Source organism: Pseudoliparis swirei, chromosome 3, assembly GCF_029220125.1.
Source record: "Pseudoliparis swirei isolate HS2019 ecotype Mariana Trench chromosome 3, NWPU_hadal_v1, whole genome shotgun sequence".
Classification (NCBI taxonomy): domain Eukaryota; kingdom Metazoa; phylum Chordata; class Actinopteri; order Perciformes; family Liparidae; genus Pseudoliparis; species Pseudoliparis swirei.
Window position 1 is genome coordinate 15,961,982 of NC_079390.1, and position 19,262 is coordinate 15,981,243.

Below are 19,262 nucleotides of genomic sequence, written 5' to 3' on the forward strand. Positions count from 1 at the left end.
TTTGTATTGTATCGTTCATTTCGTCACTCTTGACAGGGAAGCCTCCATGTTCACAGGGAAGTACAAATATATTGGCACGTTCCTCCAGAGAAGCGGCTGGAGTTTTCTGACACCTCTTCCTGCAGTGGTTCAGATGCCTTCTGTATATTGTTACCTGGACTATAGGGGATTATCACAAGGAAGATTAAAGATGGGCGGAGATGAAGTAGAGGGTTATCAGCTAAAGCCTCTGTCAAGACGCCGTTGTCACCTTTTGTAGTAAACAATACTGTGAATATAACTTTGGCTGGAATAACTCGAAGAGTTAGTGGTTTCAGTTTCCCTGTAGCAGCATTAGGTAGCTTGGATTGGGGCTGAAGCCCCATCTCTACACACAGGTTGTGTGTAGCATAATGCACTCAAACCTGCACTGCATTATTTTCAGTATTACCATTTGTATTCACAAGTGCTAGATAAATTAAAGCAGTTTAAAAGAAATTAAAAATAAAAATAATTTCCCGTTTTACTTATTCACCTAAACATGTTTTTATGAAGTAAGCAGAATATCCAAATTACACAAAGTATATGCAATATACTTGTATTTTTTAATTATAGACCACACTGATTAAATAAGTTGCGTACATACATAAAATAATTGTTAAAACACGGAAGGACCATTCTTACACCTTGAAACATGTTTGAAAAAAATATTTAACAAATACATCTCAACTCCAAGTTCGTCTCTGAAGACGTAGCGCGTCTCGGCTCACAACACAGGTAGCATGCTCTACTAGGACACCACGTGACTGCTCCCTGGCTAACTGACAGGACCGTCACATAAACGGTATCAAGAGTAGTAAAGGGGTTCTAACTTGATGCAGATCACGTTAGCTGACGTTAACTGTTGTAGTTCATTCAGAGGTGCGGATTCCCGCTACCCCGGAAGTGCTGTCTCTTAATAACTGGATGTAAAACAACTCGTACCTCTTGGTTCATGATACTCTCCTGTGAGCCGTTACTCGAGTTCGTACAATGTTGTAGCGTTAAAAATACCGGAGAAAAGAAACCGGTGGAAGCCCAAATAAACTACAACTCCCATGGTGCCCTCCGCCTCAGTCGTGTAGGTGTTTCCGGTGTCTTATAACATTTTACTTCCTTCCACACAGACCGACACGAACAAATCGAGAAAGAAGACGTCGCCAACTTTTAAATGCCGTCGTCCGCGGTCGCGTGTTGAGCTCATTCTCTTGTTTCGTTTACATCGTAAAATGCGCGGCGCGTGGCGTGGTGGCGTCTGAGAAGAGAAGAACTGTTGACAAACGCAGACCGTAACGTGTAGGCCTCCCGAAGAAAGTTTGGTCGAGGGCCTGTAAACAACATGTCCTCCGCCTCGCAGCCTTCCTCCAGACGGCAGTGGTGCTACCTCTGCGATCTGCCCAAGATGCCGTGGGCCATGCTGTGGGAGTTCAGCGAGGCCGTGTGCCGGGGATGTGTCAACTACGACGGGGCGGACAGAATAGAGCTCCTCATCGAAACTGCCAGGCAACTGAAGAGCACGCACGGAGTTTTAGACGGTAGGTCCCCCGGTCCTCAGCAGGGCAAACCCAGCTCGGCCGGGCCCCTTGAAGCAGGGCGGCAGCATGGAGAGCGTATGGATAGGGGGAGGGGGGAGTATGGGGTGTCTTCTCGCCTCCCCAATGGGCTGCATAGAGCTGAAGATGTGGCCCTGTCAGAGGGCAGCAGACACAGCCCAAACACACGCCGGGCTATAGTTGGGGCAGTTCCTAGTCTCCATGGCACCATATCCCATGCATTGATAGCTCAGGGGTTAGTAGCGGCCCCCCATGGGCTTCTAGCCCCCATGTCAGGCTCCAGGGCAGGGCCCACGCCAATCGCTGTCTCAGCTGGCCCCATAATGGGTGACTCTGGCAGAAGACAGGTAGTGGCCCTGGGCGTGGGTGCTAGCACCTCTGCTCTGGTGGGTATAGATCCTGCATTGTGGAGGAACAATGAAGTGATGGCGGAACTGAATGAGGTGGCCCGTTGCCGGGTTGAAGGCTGGCCCAACCGCCCCAAAGCGGTCCGGGACGTGCTCGTGGCTCTGAGCAGCTGCGTCCCCTTCAACGTGCGCTTCAGGAAGGACCACAACCTGATGGGCCGCGTTCTGGCCTTCGACACTAGCACATCGCCGGAGTTTGAGCTGAAGGTGTTTGTGGAGTATCCCGGCGGCTCCGGGATGATCTTCTCTGGAGTCCCGGACCTGGTCAGGCAGATGTTCCGCGACTCGGCCAAAGACGCAGGTAAAGCGGTGAACTCTGGGCTGCGCTATGTGGAATACGAGAAGCGGCAGGGCTCGGGGGACTGGCGTGGGCTGTCCGAGCTGCTGAACGATGGCGTGCGCATGTTCAAAGAGCCCCCGATTCCAGAGGTCCTGCCCCAGCTGGATGCGGGGTTGCCCATGGCAACCGCCGGACGCTCTGTACCGACAAAGAGCACAACTCGCCGCCGCAAGGCCTCGCCGGGCTCCGAGAATGGAGAGAGCGAAGGGAGGCCCGATCACCCGGCGAGAGAGCCGTGGCCCCGGGGCGCGTACTCCGGCATGGAACCGCTCCCTGGCATGGCCGTCCCACAAGAAGGCCCGCCCCGTTTACACAGCCAGCCCTCGCCCATCTCGGCACTCATGGGAGTCGCAGAAAGCCTGAGCTCCGGCCAGATGGCCAGAGATAGCCCCGGCATGTCGACGGCCCACTCCTCCTCAGCCGGGCGCCCCACCAGCGGCAGCCCCTCCACCGCCTCCCCCTCAGTCTCCCAGGCCGCCTTGGGGCAGGGTTTGAACGCGGCGCAGAGCAGCAGCGCCGGGGAGTCCACGAGCAATCCCCAGGGCACCCTGCTGTGCTGCACCCTCTGCAGAGAGCGCCTCGAGGACACCCACTTTGTCCAGTGTCCCTCCGTCCCGCACCACAAGTTCTGCTTCCCCTGCACCCGGGGGTTCATCCGCAGCCAGGGTCAAGGCGGGGAGGTGTACTGCCCCAGCGGAGAGCGCTGTCCCCTGGCCGGCTCCTCCGTGCCCTGGGCCTTCATGCAGGGAGAGATCTCGACCATCCTGGCAGGAGACGGAGATGTGACGGTGAAGAAGGAGAGCGACCCTTGACGTCTCCATCTTGTTGTGGTGAATGGTAAGACGATGAGAACACACACACACACGTCTGCCTCAGATCAGACAATACGAGGGTCCGGAGGGATGGACATTCGCTTTAACTAAACATTCTTTTATTTTATTGCTTCATTTGGTAGGAACAGTGCATATGAATAAAACGTTTCTCTCAATGGGCGAGAGTTGGCCAAGAGGCTGTTTTGTTACAAAATCATCCTAAAAAAATAATATGGCATTGAAATTACAAAGTCACGCATCATGTACCATTTTATAAGCATGCAGAAGCAATAAAAGAGAATATTAATGAGTAGAAACATCATTCAGGACACTAAGACGTGCAACACAGAGGCTCATAGAACATGTGCAAAGCGAATACATGAGGCCTAATTCTGACCAATAGAAACATGGACGAGAGACGAGATGATATTTCGTTGTTAGACACGAAAAACAAATGACAACAAAGTATGTAAATGTATAAATCAGTCTGATTAGGGTCCACTGGAAAGAGACAGACGGGTAGGCAGGTAGGTGACAGACAGGTGACAGCAGACAAACAGGTGACAGGTGACAGCAGACAGGTAGGTGACAGACAGGTGACAGCAGACAAACAGGTGACAGGTGACAGCAGACAGGTAGGTGACAGACAGGTGACAGCAGACAGGTGACAGCAAACAGGTAGGTGACAGCAGACAAACAGGTGACAGTGAGGTGTTGCGTTCTATTGCCAACAGAGCTGGGTACGGGGGCGGCTTTAGCTCAGTGGGGTAAGAGGGCCGTCCTGCAACCGCAAGGTTGTGGGTTCGATCCCCGCTCTCCCCATTAGTTGCAAGTTGAAGTGTCCTTGAGCAAGGCACTGAACCCCCAGTTGCTTCCCGGGCGCTTCACTGCAGCCCACTGCTCCTTAATAACTAAGGATGGGTTAAATGCAGAGAACTAATTTCCCCTTGGGGATTAATAAAAGTGTATATTCTTCTTCTATTCTTCTACTCGTGAACAATTTCTTTAAAGTATGTGTGTTTTAAATATGACAAACTAAACAGATTACAGGGCTCCAGACTGCGACCAAATGGTCGCATTTTGCGCCTAAAATTAGACACAGTGCGAGTAAATTTTTCATCAACTCGCGCATGCTGACCAGTAAATTAACAGATTTTTTTTTTTTTTTATTTTTATTTTGTTGCTTACAAAACTTGTTCTACACTCTAGCCACTATATAGCGGTTTAATATGAATGGTTGACTGGTTTGCTAACCGACATAGAAGAAGAAAGAAGAAGAAGCGAAACGAAAAAGAAGAAGAAAGCTGGTGTGTGTGAGTGGGGGGGCTACTGTGTAGGAGAGGCAACGCACAACGGAGAAGAGACACAACGAGGAGAGGAGAGTCAGAGGAGAGAGAGGGGGATCCATCCTCCCACTCCCGTCCCAATCTCTCCGTCCTCTCTTGAATCTTCTCACTCCCAGCTGACTCTCAGATGTCTGCTCTGCCATCGATGATCATTCGCGAGGGGTTTTGATAAGTTTGCGGAAGATTTAAGAAGGAACATCCGGTTTTTTCCGGTAAAAGAAAAAGAAAAAAACTATCCGGTATCAAAACATCCGTGAAACAAATATCGACAAATATCATACACTAACAAAATATAAAAGTAAATAATGTGATGTAATGAACTGATTAGTTTATGATAGTTTATAAAAATTATTACTTATTTTAAACATTTTACTGGACCAAGGAAGAGTTTTTAAAAAATAAGTAAAGTTTTGTATATAGAAAAAAAGTAAGAAAATATAGAATGAGAGTTCCAGGAAAAATTGATACATATGATAATAATATACATCTCCAAATATAATCATCTTTAATGTATCAAAATCAACATTTTTAAATTAAAAAATTTAAATAAATAAAAAAATGTTTAAATTTATGTTTGTTCTTTAATGTTGTTTATTATATATTATATTCTCTATATCATAGTTACACATGCTACAACAATTAGAAATCAACATCAAATCCATGATTCGTTGTATCGGATCGGCGATCGGCAGATACCATGATCGGGATTATCGTATCGTGGATTGATACTGAGATTTCGGTGACGGAACACTGAGTTGATATGCGTGTCTTGACTGATCAGTACACAAGCGTGATGGACCGGAATATGGACGTTGGCCAGGATCGGACATGGCAGCGGACGGCTGCATGAATAGAAGGCTCGATAGCAGACGCTAATTTTTTTTTGGGAGCACCCAAGACCCACCCCCCCACATTTGCTTTTTCAGCCATCCCCTATTTTTTTAAGTTAGGAAACATTTTTTCTAGGAAAGTCTGTTTTAAGTTTTAAAAAGTGGATTAAACTACTCTCAACCAACATTATCAAAGTCCCCAATAAAAAAAAAAGATGCAAAAGAGGTTATTGCAAATAAGAAACATGGTCCTGTTTATTATTATTGAACTTGGATTACAAACCTCGAACTCCGTGTGGCTGATCTGTTGAGCGGGTCATCGTCCTTTCTCAGTTGTGTATATTAGAACTTGGGCTTTCTGCAGGGTTCACCAACTTTTAAGGGCAAGACTTTTTAGGAATGAATTGACCTTTTCATATCCCATTTTGTACTTGTGCAGCAACATGTTCTAGTCGTATACGTGACTGACCTGGACCTCAGACGAGTGGCATAACATTTATGAAAGCATTAATCAGAAATTTTTATTTTATCGATGTATAACTCGCCTAAAATAACCAATCCCTGCTCGGTTAGAAAAGAAATCCTCATTTCTAATCTACTGTTTATTATAAATTCCTAAAATCCTGATCCATTTTTCTTCTTCTCTTCCCTCACAGTGGATCAAACACTTTGAAAGCACTTCCCTATTATCTCGAGCAGAGGTCCACTTCGGCTGCAGTTCATCATGTGTGCCTCTGAGAACAGAATGACTGAACCCCAGGAAAACAGCTACACACACACACACACCACGCTAACGAAAGAAGAGGGGGGGTGGCTCACCTGCGAAGGCCGAGCTGCTTGCGTCCAGCCGAATGTGGAGTCCTGAACCAAATCTCTTCCCCTCTTTGTTTCAGAGCAGCGGCGGCCTCGTCAAAGCCCAGGCTAGAAAGCACACGCTTGTTTTAGAAATGACAATCTGTTATGGTCCTTTTGTTCTGCACGGGACAGCGACATTTGACAGAATCTTGGCAATTCTTTCTAAAACGAAACTAATGAATGTTCAAAATGTGGCAAAACCAATTGGTCCTTTAAAAGCCAAGGATTGAATGAAAAAAAAATGAAAAATGTAATCCCACAATGTCTCTTAGGTATTCTCCTCTTATTGTATGTCAAAAATGTGAATTTACTTTCAATATGGCTATGTAATTTCTATTTTTGATACAATACAAATTTCTATGTATTTGTTTATAGTGATAAGAAGACCAAAGATGGCTTCATGCTCAATGTAATTTTATTGTATTGTAGCCGTGTATGCTGTACTCACTGATGACCTTGTCGTCAGACACAAATTTGTTCATCTATCACAGAGTAAGCTTGTCTTTGTCTATTTACTTTTTTTATTTTTTATTGTCTGTATGGTAAGATAATTAGCACCAATCTTCAATGGTTAACCCACATACTCATGTGACCTGAACAGGTCAATTCTACAATAAATTACAAAAAAGTTACGAGTCAGACACTTTATTCTTTCAGCCTCACGTGCAGCACAAAGTTGAGACAACGGCATTTTTAAGAAACTATTTGATAAATATTTTAAAAAATAAAGGTGAAAACCCCACACCAAAAAAAGGAGCCATTGGAAAAACCATGATTGGTGACTGAATTAAAAGGACGTGAACGTTCCAGACGTGTGGGAATGTCTAGAGTGCAAACGTCATGAGAAAGCAATCACACATTCTGAATAGAAAACGCACGACTTGATTTAAGCACACAGCACTGCACCAAATAATACAAATGTCTTGTAAACACAACTAGAACCTGCTCTTTAGCCAACATCAGACAGGTGATCTGTAAACCTAGCATCTATACACAAGATCGTGGTGTAAATCCTTTGTTTGACGTGGTTCAGAAGGGGCACCCGGTCTCTGCTCCCAGGGCCTCCTTGGCTGCTTTCAGGGTCTCGCGCTTCACGCACCTCCAGTAACCGGAAAGGCCGTTCTGATGCTTCACCTGAGGGCGAGACGGCGGTTATCCGACAGCACCGCTTATTCAAAATCTGTCAGTCTACAACGTAATTACCAAATTAATCTTTGAGATACTAAAAAGGATCACTCTTGCCCTCTAATTTTATCTGTCAATTTTATTAAATAATTTGTAAGAAGAAGAATTCTGGGAAATATGCAAAACATTTTCTGCATGGAGTTGCAGATTAATTAGTGAGTGAGCCTTAGAGAGGCTGGTGGGACCGTTGTCTTTGGAGTTCAGCGGCTTTCCTTTATGCTAAGCTAAGCAGCTCCCGGCTGCATCCATATTCAGCATCCAGATGTGGGAGTGGGAGTATCTGGACGTCCCAGAAGGCCGTATGTGTGGCTTTGAGTAACAGCAGACGGGACTCACCTTCAGACCTCGCAGCATACGGTCTTTCATCACGCCCATGAACTCCTTGTGGCTCAGGCAGTTGTCTCCGTCCATGTCAAACAGTTTGAACACCGTGTCCAGCACGCTCTCGGACAGATCGTGGCCCGTGGCGATCCTCACGGCTCGTTTGAACTGGGCTGCGGCGAGAAGAAAGGAAAACGATGGCGTCACCTGCTTCTCATTCAGTGTGCTCCACACCCCACATTATGCTCCACAGAGGACTCACCAGTGGGGGTTAAAGTACCCGAAAGCAATACTTGAGTAAAAGTAAAGATACCGTACTGGACAATGAAAGTCACCTATGTGAATACTACTTGAGTAAAAGTATTAAAGTATCTGATATATACTGTACTTGAGTATCAAGGGTAATTTTCTGATATTAAATGTACTTAAGTATTGAAAGTAAAAGTACAAGTGAATGCAGGTAAGAAAAAAGCAAAGGGTGCTGTGGCCACCAAGGAGTTGTGTTGAAAATTCAATTCAATTCAGTTTATTTTTATAGCCCAATTTCACAAATTACACATTTGTCTCGGAGTGCTTAACAATCTGTACACATAGACATCCCTGTCCCAAAACCTCACATCGGACCAGGGAAAACTCCCAAATAACCCTTCAGGGGGAAAAAAGGGAAGAAACCTTCAGGAGAGCAACAGAGGAGGATCCCTCTCCAGGATGGACAGATGCAATAGATGTAATGTGTACAGAAGGACAGATAATTGGGTCGCCTGTGATCCATCCAGGAGCGACAATATTCAACATAATATATTGCACATAAGTATACTTTTGCATCTACTATGAACTTATCATATTTCTCTGAAAAGCAGTATGACACTACGAAGGAGTTGTAACAGTGCGTTTAAAGTTTTCCTCTGTTGCTCAAGCTGAATCTGCAATTGGGCGACTTCTACCATCAGAAAACGATCTGATCATCCACAAAATGACTCGACATGATCAAAACTAAACCCAGCCATGACTTGAAACTGAGAAATGTCCTGTTCATCTTCAAAAGAACCTTCTGGGCTGAAGACTAGTCCTGCGATGCTAAAGTCCTTCTCACAGGCCGCGGAGGCAGCGAGAGGCGTGTCCAGCTTCACACACAGCTGTCTACTACACTAGCCGTCTCATTTGATTGACGCGAACGTTAGCCTAACATACACCATGTATAGCTACATTAAAGACCAGACACCTGTCTCCCCCCACCCCCGCCAAAGATATACTCCAATCCGGTGCTGGTCTTCGTCACCACCATTGTTTGTTGTGGGAGTAGCAGGTGTTTCCATGTCTGCTTCCGTCATGACATCAGTCATCTACTCATGTAGTCGCTAGCTAAGTTAGCATCCTGGGCATCATTGGGGATCAGAAGAATGCGGATTTGAGAGCACTAGTTTGCGCAATAACGTGACTAACCAGTGATTTAACTTGCAAGCTAGCACCACTAGTATAAATACTTTACTATACACCACTGGGACTCACCCATTCCAATGGGACGGTTGGCTCCGGTCACCAGTTTCACGGAGAAGGCGAAGTCCTCCAGGTTGTTGGCGAAGAGGCAGAAGGCTTTGAACTCATCAAATGTGATACTCTGAAAGACAAGAGGTCCACTGAACCCGTGTGCTACACTGTATGACCTTTTGGGGGGCGGGGGCTCCTCTCACCTGGCCGGCGGGGATCCTCCTCCTAATGTTCTGCCAGTAGACTTCGTTGTCTTCCACGTTGGTGTAGTGGAGCAGCCACTCCGCGAAGTCCTCTCTCCGCATGGTGTCCATACCTCTGGAGAACTGCAGGAACTCCATCTCCTGGACCTCGGCCTGCAGGTTCTCCATGAACCTGAGGAACAGAGATGGTTTACTGCACAGGTCACTAACTGGCGGACCGCGGTCCGGGTCCGGACCCAGAGGCCGTCCCATGCGGACCCGGACCGCCAGCCAAAACAGAAGGTTATGATTTAAAACCTGACGGGGTGTTTTAATTTTTTTACCCGGCGGCGCGGCGCAGCTTTTGCAGTCTTTACGGTAGTGGTTTAGCGGATGCGGAAACGCACAGACCAATTGCATGCGAGTTAAGCCATCCCACGTGATACCACTCAGCCAATCAAATCTATGCATTCTCGGCGGTAAACATTACGTCTCAACAGACAGCGCTACAGAAAGATAGCGATACATGTAGAAAACAAAGGGAGAGAAACGGACGACTGCGCCGGAGAAAGTTTAGAAAAAGGCGAGTGAGACAGCGAAAGGGAGAGAAACGGACAACTGCGCCGGAGAAAGTTGAGAAAAAGACGAGTGAGACAGCGAAAGGGAGAGAAACGGACAACTGCGCCGGAGAAAGTTGAGAAAAAGGCGAGTGAGACAGAGAAAGGGAGAGAAACATAAGGAACAAATGTCGCTCTCCAAAAAAAGAAAAGTTGACAGCGAAAATAGAGCATTTAATCCGGAATGGACAAACTCATTTCTGTTCATACTTCCCACAGGGAGCACAAAACCAGTGTGTCTTATATGTTCAGAAACCGTGGCACTTATTAAAAGTGGCAATGTGAAACGCCATTATGAGACAAAACATAAAGGTTTTGAACAAACATACCCACTCAAATCCGAGGTGAGATCACAGAAAATAAGTGGTCTCACAGCCCAATATGAACAGTCCACCAGGATCCTGAGCCACACGTTCACTGCCCAACAACGTGCTCATGAGTGTTCCCTCAGAGTTGCTTGGATTTTGGGGCAACACAAAAAGCCATTTACTGATGGAGGGCTTGTCAAAGAATGCATGAGTGTCGTCGCTGAAACATTACTTGACGGAAAACCAAAACAAGAGCTTTGTGATAAGATAAAGCAAATACCCATGTCAGCAACATCTGCCACAAAGAAAAGTGAAATATTAACTCAGGATGTGCTAACCCAGCTAAATGAAGCCATACATAAGGCACCATGTGTAGGCTTAGCTGTGGATGAGTCCACTGACATCTGTGACAATGCTCAGCTGTTAGTGTACGTCAGGTTTTTCAACACAGACCAGAAAGCATTCTGTGAAGACCTGTTAGGTGTCACTCCCCTTCAGACCAGTACAAGAGGAGAAGATATCTACCTGGCCATTAAAGAGATGTTAACGAAGAGAGGAATAGAACCAACACAAGTGGTTTCAATAGCCACAGATGGAGCCCCTGCTATGATAGGGAGAGAGAAAGGAGCTGTAGCAAGACTGAAAGAGGACAATCCAGAGCTCATAGCTTACCATTGCATCATTCATCAATCTGTCCTCTGTGCCTCCCTGTCAGATGAGCATGCTGAAGTGATGAATACAATGATGAAAATGATCAATTTTCTCAGGGCATCCTCTTCCACCCAGCATCGCATGCTGAGGGAATTCCTCAGAGAAGTTGATGCCAATGCTGATGATCTTTTGCTGCACAATAATGTGAGATGGCTCAGCAAAGGGAGGGTCTTAGCGCGCTTTTGGTCCATCAGGAGGGAAGTAGCATCTTTTTTGGCAGAGCTAACACATCAGAAAGCAACACAGTTTTCTCTCTTTTTAGGAAATGATAAACAGATGGATAATGTGGCCTTTTTGGTTGATATCACTGCACATCTGAATGAACTGAATTTGAGGCTACAAGGCAAGGACAATTCAATTTGTGAACTGATGACCGCTGTCCGCTCCTTTCAAAAGAAACTTGAGTTGTTCAAGGAAGACCTGCAGGGAGACTGTGCACACTTCCCAGCAGTGCAGGAACAGGTTCAGGGACAGAGAGATGCGTCTTCTTTTGTTGACTTCATTGATAAGCTGATCGTAAACTTCAGCAACCGTTTTGACAGCTTCAGCTTTGGACAGCAGCTCACCATGTTCATTCAGAACCCATTTATCATCACTGATGTCAGGGGGTTCTCAAAGGAAGTCACACAGCACTTTAAATGGGTAAATCCTGGGCCTCTCCAGATGCAACTGGTTGATCTCCAAGCAGATGTGTCCCTGAAAGAGCAGTTTCTAAGAACTGACCCTTCCACTTTCTGGCTCCAAACGGTCCCTGAGACAGCTTTTCCAGGTCTGAGGAAAGTTGCCATATACATCTTGACCATGTTTGGCTCCACCTACAACTGCGAGGCAGCTTTCTCCACGATGAATATCATCAAAATAAATATCGTTCAAGCTCACCAATGAGCACCTCCACATGTGCATGAGGATGGCCCTGACTCCATTCAAGCCCAGGTTTAAAGTCCTGGCAGGACAAGCTAGAGCTCAATTCTCACACTGAGCAAACAAGTGGGGAGTGGGATGCAAGAGTGATGCTCTAAAACTGTTCAATTGTTAAGATGTGTTGAGATTTATTATCTGTAAAATTGTTTGAGACTGTGAAACAAATGGGAAATTTAAGCTTTTCCTCCCTTTATTTAATTTTTCTGAAGTTAAGCACTTTATTTGATTATTATTATTTATTATTACATGCACAATTTTCATTTTGTATTTATTTTATTTTAAAATGCAGCCCTATTTTTATTTAGTTCATGAGAACATTATACATATCTGCAGTCCAGTTCTATGTTACATGATAATAAATATTGTTAAAAAGTGTTTTAATCGTACTGAATTCATTTGATTTGAAAGGTATTGATTACATGCAGATGTTGATACAACTACCAGGCTATATATATCACACTAAATAGTTAGACATTATGATCTTCTGGACCTTTGCTTCAAGAAAATTTCTCTAACTGGACCTCTTAACATTTTAGTTGAATACCCCTGGTTTACTGGGAGGAACCAGGAGTCACAGAAGAGGCTGTGGCTCAGGCGTCCGTTATGGAGGACTTAAAATGACTTAAATATAAATAAATAAATGCATGAATAAATATAGCAATTAATAAATAAATGCGGAAATAAATGTATAAATAAATACAGGAATAAATAAATAAATGCTTAAATAAATGAATAAATAAATACAGGAATGAATAAATTTAAGTTATAACTCAACAGAACATCATTAAATAAATCTATTTCTGTATTTCTTCATTTATTTATTTCTCTATTTATGTGTCCACACGTATTTCTTCATTTATTTATGTGTGACATTTATGTGTCCGTATATTCAAATGAGCTGGGCGGTCCGAACCTCATTGTTAAACAGGATTGGTCAAGTCGGGGAGCAAGGCAGAAGCAATCGATCCCGAGCACTTGGACCTGTAGACGAACAGCGTTTATTTTGCGTTATTGTCTGTACATTCTAAATACTACTATTGTTGAGTCACGGAATGTAATTTAAGGATGTTTTCAGCCGAGAAGTTAGTAGTTTAAGCATCAAATCTGCGGTCGGTTTATCGAGATTCAGCCTAATAAATATATGCGCCGGAGATTTGAGGTCCTGCTCGCTTAGTGACCTCCGCAGCGCCGGGCGCTCAGCGCGCTGTGTGGCCGCCGAGAGCAGCCTGATCTCGGCAGGACTTTTATAAATGCTCCGCTGGCTCTGACGTCTCCGTAGCGGCTAAACTTGAGATATAATTAGATTTACGAGGATCTAACGAGCACAAAGAGTTTATTATTTATGAAATGATAACGTTACGTCAATTTAACTGAGGGTTAAGATTCATAACTTCATATTGTAGCGACCCTGGGTCAGGAAAGCTACGAGACGTTGAATAGTTATTACTGTTTATTCGGGAACAAGTACCAGGCTACTGTGGGCGGAGCCTACGCCAAACAACAGTGAACACCGCAACGCATTCTACTCCGTAAGCTCCCGGTCATAGACTTCTTCCTATAACCACAATAACACTTATAACAGGTTAAGAATACATGTCCCTCAGTCCGTCACACTATCCTCCCACCACGTCAAGTAAAGTAAAGTATTTTACACTGTAAAGTATTTTACAGTGAATAATTGGAGTAAATTCATGAGCAAGAACAGTTGATGTGGTGACGTCACAAGACCAGAAAGACCGTCCTGCGTCCTCGAGAGTCTGGACTCTCGAGACCAGACTCCAAAAGAACACGAGTCTGTACTCGGTGTAGTTGGAATTGATAAACGGCTGAAGTCAAAAAGATGTCTAGACTAACTGCTGCTAACGGTTAGCTGAGCGAGCCAACTTCAGCTTCATGTGCCAGGCAGAAGTAGTAGAGCATAACACACCAGCTGCATCACACTCCTGTGACCAATCATGCTTTAGACAGAGGTTCGGACCGCCCCAGCTCATTTGCATATACGGACACGTAAATCTCACGCATAAATAAATGAAGAAATATGTGTGGACACATAAATAGAGATATAAATAAATGAAGAAATACAGAAATGTAGAAATAGATTTATTTAATTATGTCTTATTTAGGTATAACTTATATTGATTTATTCCTGTATTTATTTCTACATTTATTTAAGCATTTATTCATTTATTCTTGTATTTATTTATTTCTACATTTATTTAAGCATTTATTTATTTATTCCTATATTTATTTATTTATGTATACTTAAGTGATTTTAAGTCATCCATAGTCCGTTTCATTCTTCAGAATAATAATAATGCATAGTCGGCTGACTTCTATTCTGCATCGGTTTACCGTTTCTGTTCCGTAGTGATCGCAAGGTATTTATCTTTTTTAAGAAACCATAGCTTGGATATTTCATTATTTTTGAACCACTTAAAACACAGTAATGCTGGAAAGCATGCAATATTTGAAACCAACATTTTCACTGCTGTATCAGGATGTTGCAGGATTCTGGCCACATAGCTGACACTTGTACACACCATGTGAACACCCACAGCAGCAGCAGCAGCAGGTGAGTGTGTGTGTGTGTGAGTATGTGTGTGTGTCACATTTCCTCACCTGTGGAACTCCTGATACTGCAACTTGTTTTCTCCTCTCTTGCCAAAGAAGTAGGCCTGCAGAGTAGTGTTGGCGCTTTCCCCGTCCTCAGCTGGTTTCTGTAAACATCCGGGGAATGTACAACCACATCCAGATGTGTTACTATGGCAACTGGCAATTAGCGATGCAACAAAAAAAGACTCAAATCAAGCTTGGCTTCCCTTTGAAGGGAACGTGAATAACCCACCTCCATGCTGTCCTTGGGGACTCGCCTCTTATTTTTCCCAAGGATTTTCTTCAGCTTAAAAAATAAATAAAAATAAAAATGTTAACGTTCAACCAGAGAAATTGAGAACTACTTTCTTGATCCCTTGACACTGAACTGCCATAAGAAATGAACAAATGGAAGTATTGTAATGATACAACCAGAGCCATAATCTAAACCGATGTCACACACACAGACACAGACACTGGGGTTGCACCTCTACTCTTTTACTCGTATTCTCATGTTCACGACATGAGAATAGGACTCACGGTGCATAGCGTGCCGACATGCAGCCTACTGGCCCGGTCCCGGTCTGGACTCAGCAGAAAGAGAGCAGGTCTGGTTGGAACGGACACAAACATGTCGGGTGGCTCTAAATAAATGGACTAAACTGAGGCGCCGACTCAGGCTGAAGGAATGCAAACACATGACCGGGTGGAAAAGGTGGCTTGCAGTGCGGCTCTCCCTCACCTTCACGTGACGCCAGGGTCCATACTTACACTCTCTGTGGCATCAGTGCTTGAGGCAGCATTAAAAGGTGGCAAAATATTTTGAAATTTGAATGCACACACACACACAACAGAATGTCAATCCTTTCATGTGCTCAGATTACAGCACTTACATGTGAAACAAATCTGTGTTGAGTTTAGTTTTACTGAAGTACACTGTTCATACCTCGCCAATAACAAAAGACAAACTAAATCTAGAGATATGTCTGGGGTCTTACCTTGAGAAACTCCTTTTGGTCCACGTGCTCGTTGCCGTCAACGTCGAGCATTTTGAAAGCTATGTGAAATCCTGTGCCCGGCTCTGCAACAGTAATGTTATCGTTATATAGTCAGTTATAGAACTATACCTGTATATTCATCACACACACACACATATAATATATATACGGTCAGTAGGGCAAAGCTGCATTTCTGCTGCGACACAGCCTGGGAAACAACTTGAAACACAAATCAGGTCAAACAGCTGCTCCGCTGACATGTGCAGGTGTGCAAAAGCTTGGACAACCAACAGGAAGAAGGGGGGAAGCCGAGCAGTATTCCTGCAGAAGAGAAGAATATGCACGTGCATCCATTTAGCACAACTTCCCTGAGAGGTGGGGGAGGCTCAGTGGCTCATGCAAGGTCTGGGATTCTACTCACTGGTCAGGATGGTCAGCAGGAACAGATACTCTGTGTAGGATATCAAACCTGCAAAGAAATGAGTGCTGAATTTTACTCATGAAATACGATCACCAACACACATATATTGATTGGCTTCTGAAAGCCATTGTCCCGTGTGTTGGCCGGGGACAGATAGAAGACTCACCGTCGTCTCCGATGGATCTGAACAGCTCGTTACCGGCCAGGGATTTAGAGGCGGCCCCCAGCATGTCGTTAACCTCCTGCAAAGACACCAAGAAGACAACAGGTCAAGGCACAGAGTGACGACTGTGCTCTCCGGGGGTCGTTTGAAACTCATTTACACAATGTGATGGTGGAAGCATACTTTGGCTGTTAGGTTTCTCTTCTGCAGCTTTCCTACAGGAGGAGGAGGAGGAGGGATTTGTTTATAAAATACAACAACAACAACTATTATTTTCCCCATGTATCTTGGTTTTATACATCTGAATGTCAAGAATGAAACTCAATAGCTGGCTGGAATCACACAAAGGGTCAAGGTTGGGTGTCAGTGTACTTCCCCCCTGAGAGGACTGAGTAGCCCATCACTGGAGGAGATGGAGACAGTGTCCTGCAGCCTTACGGTCAACGTTCTCGAGCATCACCGAGAACAGGAAGTCCCTCGGGGTCATGTAGGGCTCCTGGTCGTAGACCACCGAGGCGAACTTGTCGAAGCGGATCTTCCTGGCGGACGGATATGGGGCTGCGGCAGCGACCTGCAACTGGACAAAGTGTCACAAACGAGACACGACGTGGGGACGCGGTGTCGGCCGGACAGCGGTGAGGTGGGGGGCGTTGTTGATACTGAAGTACCTAACGGCCTTCTGTAAATATTAATGAATGACGCTATTAATCGACTCATCAGCATTTTACTCGAAGCTTTAAACCCGCATTCAAGTGAAGCGAACAGTCGTCACGCGTGTCTGTGTGCTCTGGTTCGACCGTTGAAACTTGTAACGGCTTGTCAACTTCTGTACTCACTTTGGGAACCTCGGCGTAGACGGCGAAGGGTAGAGTCGTGTTGTTCGCACCATACTGGTAATAACAGAAAGCCCCAGCTCCGATAACAGAGCCCAGGAGACCGGGTCCCACGGCTCGGCGCAGTGCTAACCCTTTGAGGGACCGAGGGCTCCTCCAAACGTTCCTCAAGACGGCGGCGACCCTTCCCCAGCTGGCCATTTTACAGGAAGCTAGCTCGATAGCTAGCTGGGTGAACTGTGGGGCTTCCGTAGCTGCGTACTGTACGTGGGCAGAGCCGCAGAAATGACATAGGCTATATGTACTTTTGAATGAATAAAGGAATTCAGTTAATAATAATAATAATAATAATGCATACTAATATATAATAAAAAGAAAAATACATCCGGAAAAAATCAATGAAAACTAAGCAACGTTTTTCACATTCTAAAAGGCGGGACTTCTAAAATGTTCTAATTTACACATAGGCCTACTCAGAATATTAATTTGTGTTCAATATACTTTTCCCATAAAAAAGTTAAATTACTATGTTTAAAGTGCTATCTACTGTAATGTTTTACAAAAAGCAGGAATAAGCTTTAAATGCAGATTGCTTGATGTTTTTGAACTCGGCTCCTCCTGCAACAGAGGTGAGCTAAGAGGTAAGTTTCTTCTGTGATTGAGAACATTTCCTTTAAATGCCAAGTAGGCCTAAAGGTGCTTCAGTGCTTCCTTTTTAAAAATGTGTTTTAGCATACGATACCCTAGATTATCCTTTACAAAATTAAATGAGATAATAATGCCAACCCACCTTGTCATGCGTCAGCGGCGCGGTGGAAGGCCTTATTCAATTCAACAAAATTACAAATTTGCCTCAGAGGGCTTTACAATCTGTACACATACGACATCCCTGTCCCAGGACCTCACATCGGATCAGGGAAATCTCCCAAAAAATTGAAAAAACCCTTTCACAGGGAAAAAAGGGAAGAAACCTCTTCAGCAACAGAGGAGGATCCCTCTCCCCGGATGGACAGAAACAATAGATGTCATGTGTCAGATGAACAGCGTTACAGAGTTACAACACATTCAATGAATATGACAGAAATGTATGAATAATTAATAGTAGGTATCACAAAAGAGGCCAGACCAATGAGGTTGGCCTTTGAGGCAGGAGGCACAGAGAAGGAGACAGGGCCATTCGAAAGGAGGCCAGGTGTAGGCCAGAGGCTGGATGCAGGGGACAGGACCCAGGACCAGCTTCAGACACAGTCATGTCCAATCGACCCTATGAGACCTGAAGTGTTCAATGAAGAGATGTCAATCCATTCATAAGGAGAGAGAGCAAAGGAGAGAAGAGCTCAGTGTATCCTAAAACGTCCCCAGCAGCCTATAAGCCTAAAGCAGCATCTCTAGGGGCTGGACCAGGTGAACCTGATTCAGCCCTAACTATAAGCACTGTCAAAGAGGAAAGTCTTAAGTCTACTTTTAAATGTAGTGACCGTGTCTGCCTAAATTCTCTTTTACTAGATGTCCTTGACCTCGTGACGTTTTCCATTGAGGTCAAGAAAAAGTGGTTTGAAGGACATAGGATGTTATTTTATTGACTCCTTGATAGCAAGCGGTAACAAGCGGCGCACGGTTTGTAGTCTTCTTTAATACAGCATCATGTTCATTTAGTAAATGATGGTTCATTTAGAGTGAAACAGACCATAAAGCAGAGTATGCTTTGGTGTGTAGCTACTGTGATTGACAGGTCATTAAAGCGTCTCTACATCACACATCCACATTCCAAACATGGTGACTTCTGATCGTTAGTTACGTGGAAAAAAAGAACATGGCGACAGCCAAACCATCAATCACGAGGTTTCAAAACGTCAGTCCACAAACAAACGGGTGACATCACGACAACTACAATAACACACCTGTAGTTGTTTGTGTCGCCAGAGAGAACAAAACCGAGACCTTCAACATTGTAACTTTAATCCGTGACAGACTTTTGAGACGTGTAGACGTTGTCCTCACATCCTGGACATTTCTCCAGTGTGGTTTTGGAAAAGAAGAACTACTTTGAATGTGTGTAAATTCTACACATTTATCGGCCTCAGACCAAAACCCAAGTTTCACAGAGAGATTCAACTTCCATCCTATTTTAAAGGAAAGGCATTTTCATCCCATTTCTTAAACTAGCAGAAAAGATGTGAGCGATCTGTGGAGGTCTGCATTGTCATAATTGTGTCATAGTTGGAGCACCGCATTGGGTATGGCGTTTTACAGTATTACAAAAACTGCCATAATACTGTGGCAAGATATATCAGCATTTATCTGTCAAAAACTATTTAGCAGTGATTAATATAATGTATATCGCAATATTGATTAATCAGG

The 19,262-nt window shown here is 44.5% G+C and overlaps 2 protein-coding genes across 2 annotated transcripts; one reads left to right on the forward strand and one right to left on the reverse strand.

Annotated features, from left to right (window-relative positions):
- Positions 1 to 4: 4 nt before the first annotated feature.
- LOC130192037 (interferon regulatory factor 2-binding protein 1-like) lies at positions 5 to 6,793 on the forward strand. Its single transcript, XM_056411874.1, has 2 exons — positions 5 to 3,155; positions 5,963 to 6,793. Exon 1 carries the CDS (start codon positions 1,358 to 1,360, stop codon positions 3,128 to 3,130), a length of 1,773 nt encoding a protein of 590 aa, XP_056267849.1. The 5' UTR covers positions 5 to 1,357; the 3' UTR covers positions 3,131 to 3,155; positions 5,963 to 6,793.
- Positions 6,791 to 17,133, reverse strand: micu2 (mitochondrial calcium uptake 2). Its single transcript, XM_056411880.1, has 12 exons — positions 16,905 to 17,133; positions 16,507 to 16,645; positions 16,252 to 16,283; positions 16,072 to 16,147; positions 15,906 to 15,953; positions 15,485 to 15,567; positions 14,740 to 14,793; positions 14,514 to 14,611; positions 9,359 to 9,530; positions 9,177 to 9,285; positions 7,683 to 7,840; positions 6,791 to 7,295 (listed from the first exon to the last, which is right to left on the reverse strand). The coding sequence occupies exons 1-12, from the start codon at positions 17,100 to 17,102 to the stop codon at positions 7,191 to 7,193; spliced, it is 1,272 nt and encodes a 423-aa protein (XP_056267855.1). The 5' UTR covers positions 17,103 to 17,133; the 3' UTR covers positions 6,791 to 7,190.
- Between the last annotated feature and the right edge of the window lie 2,129 nt (positions 17,134 to 19,262).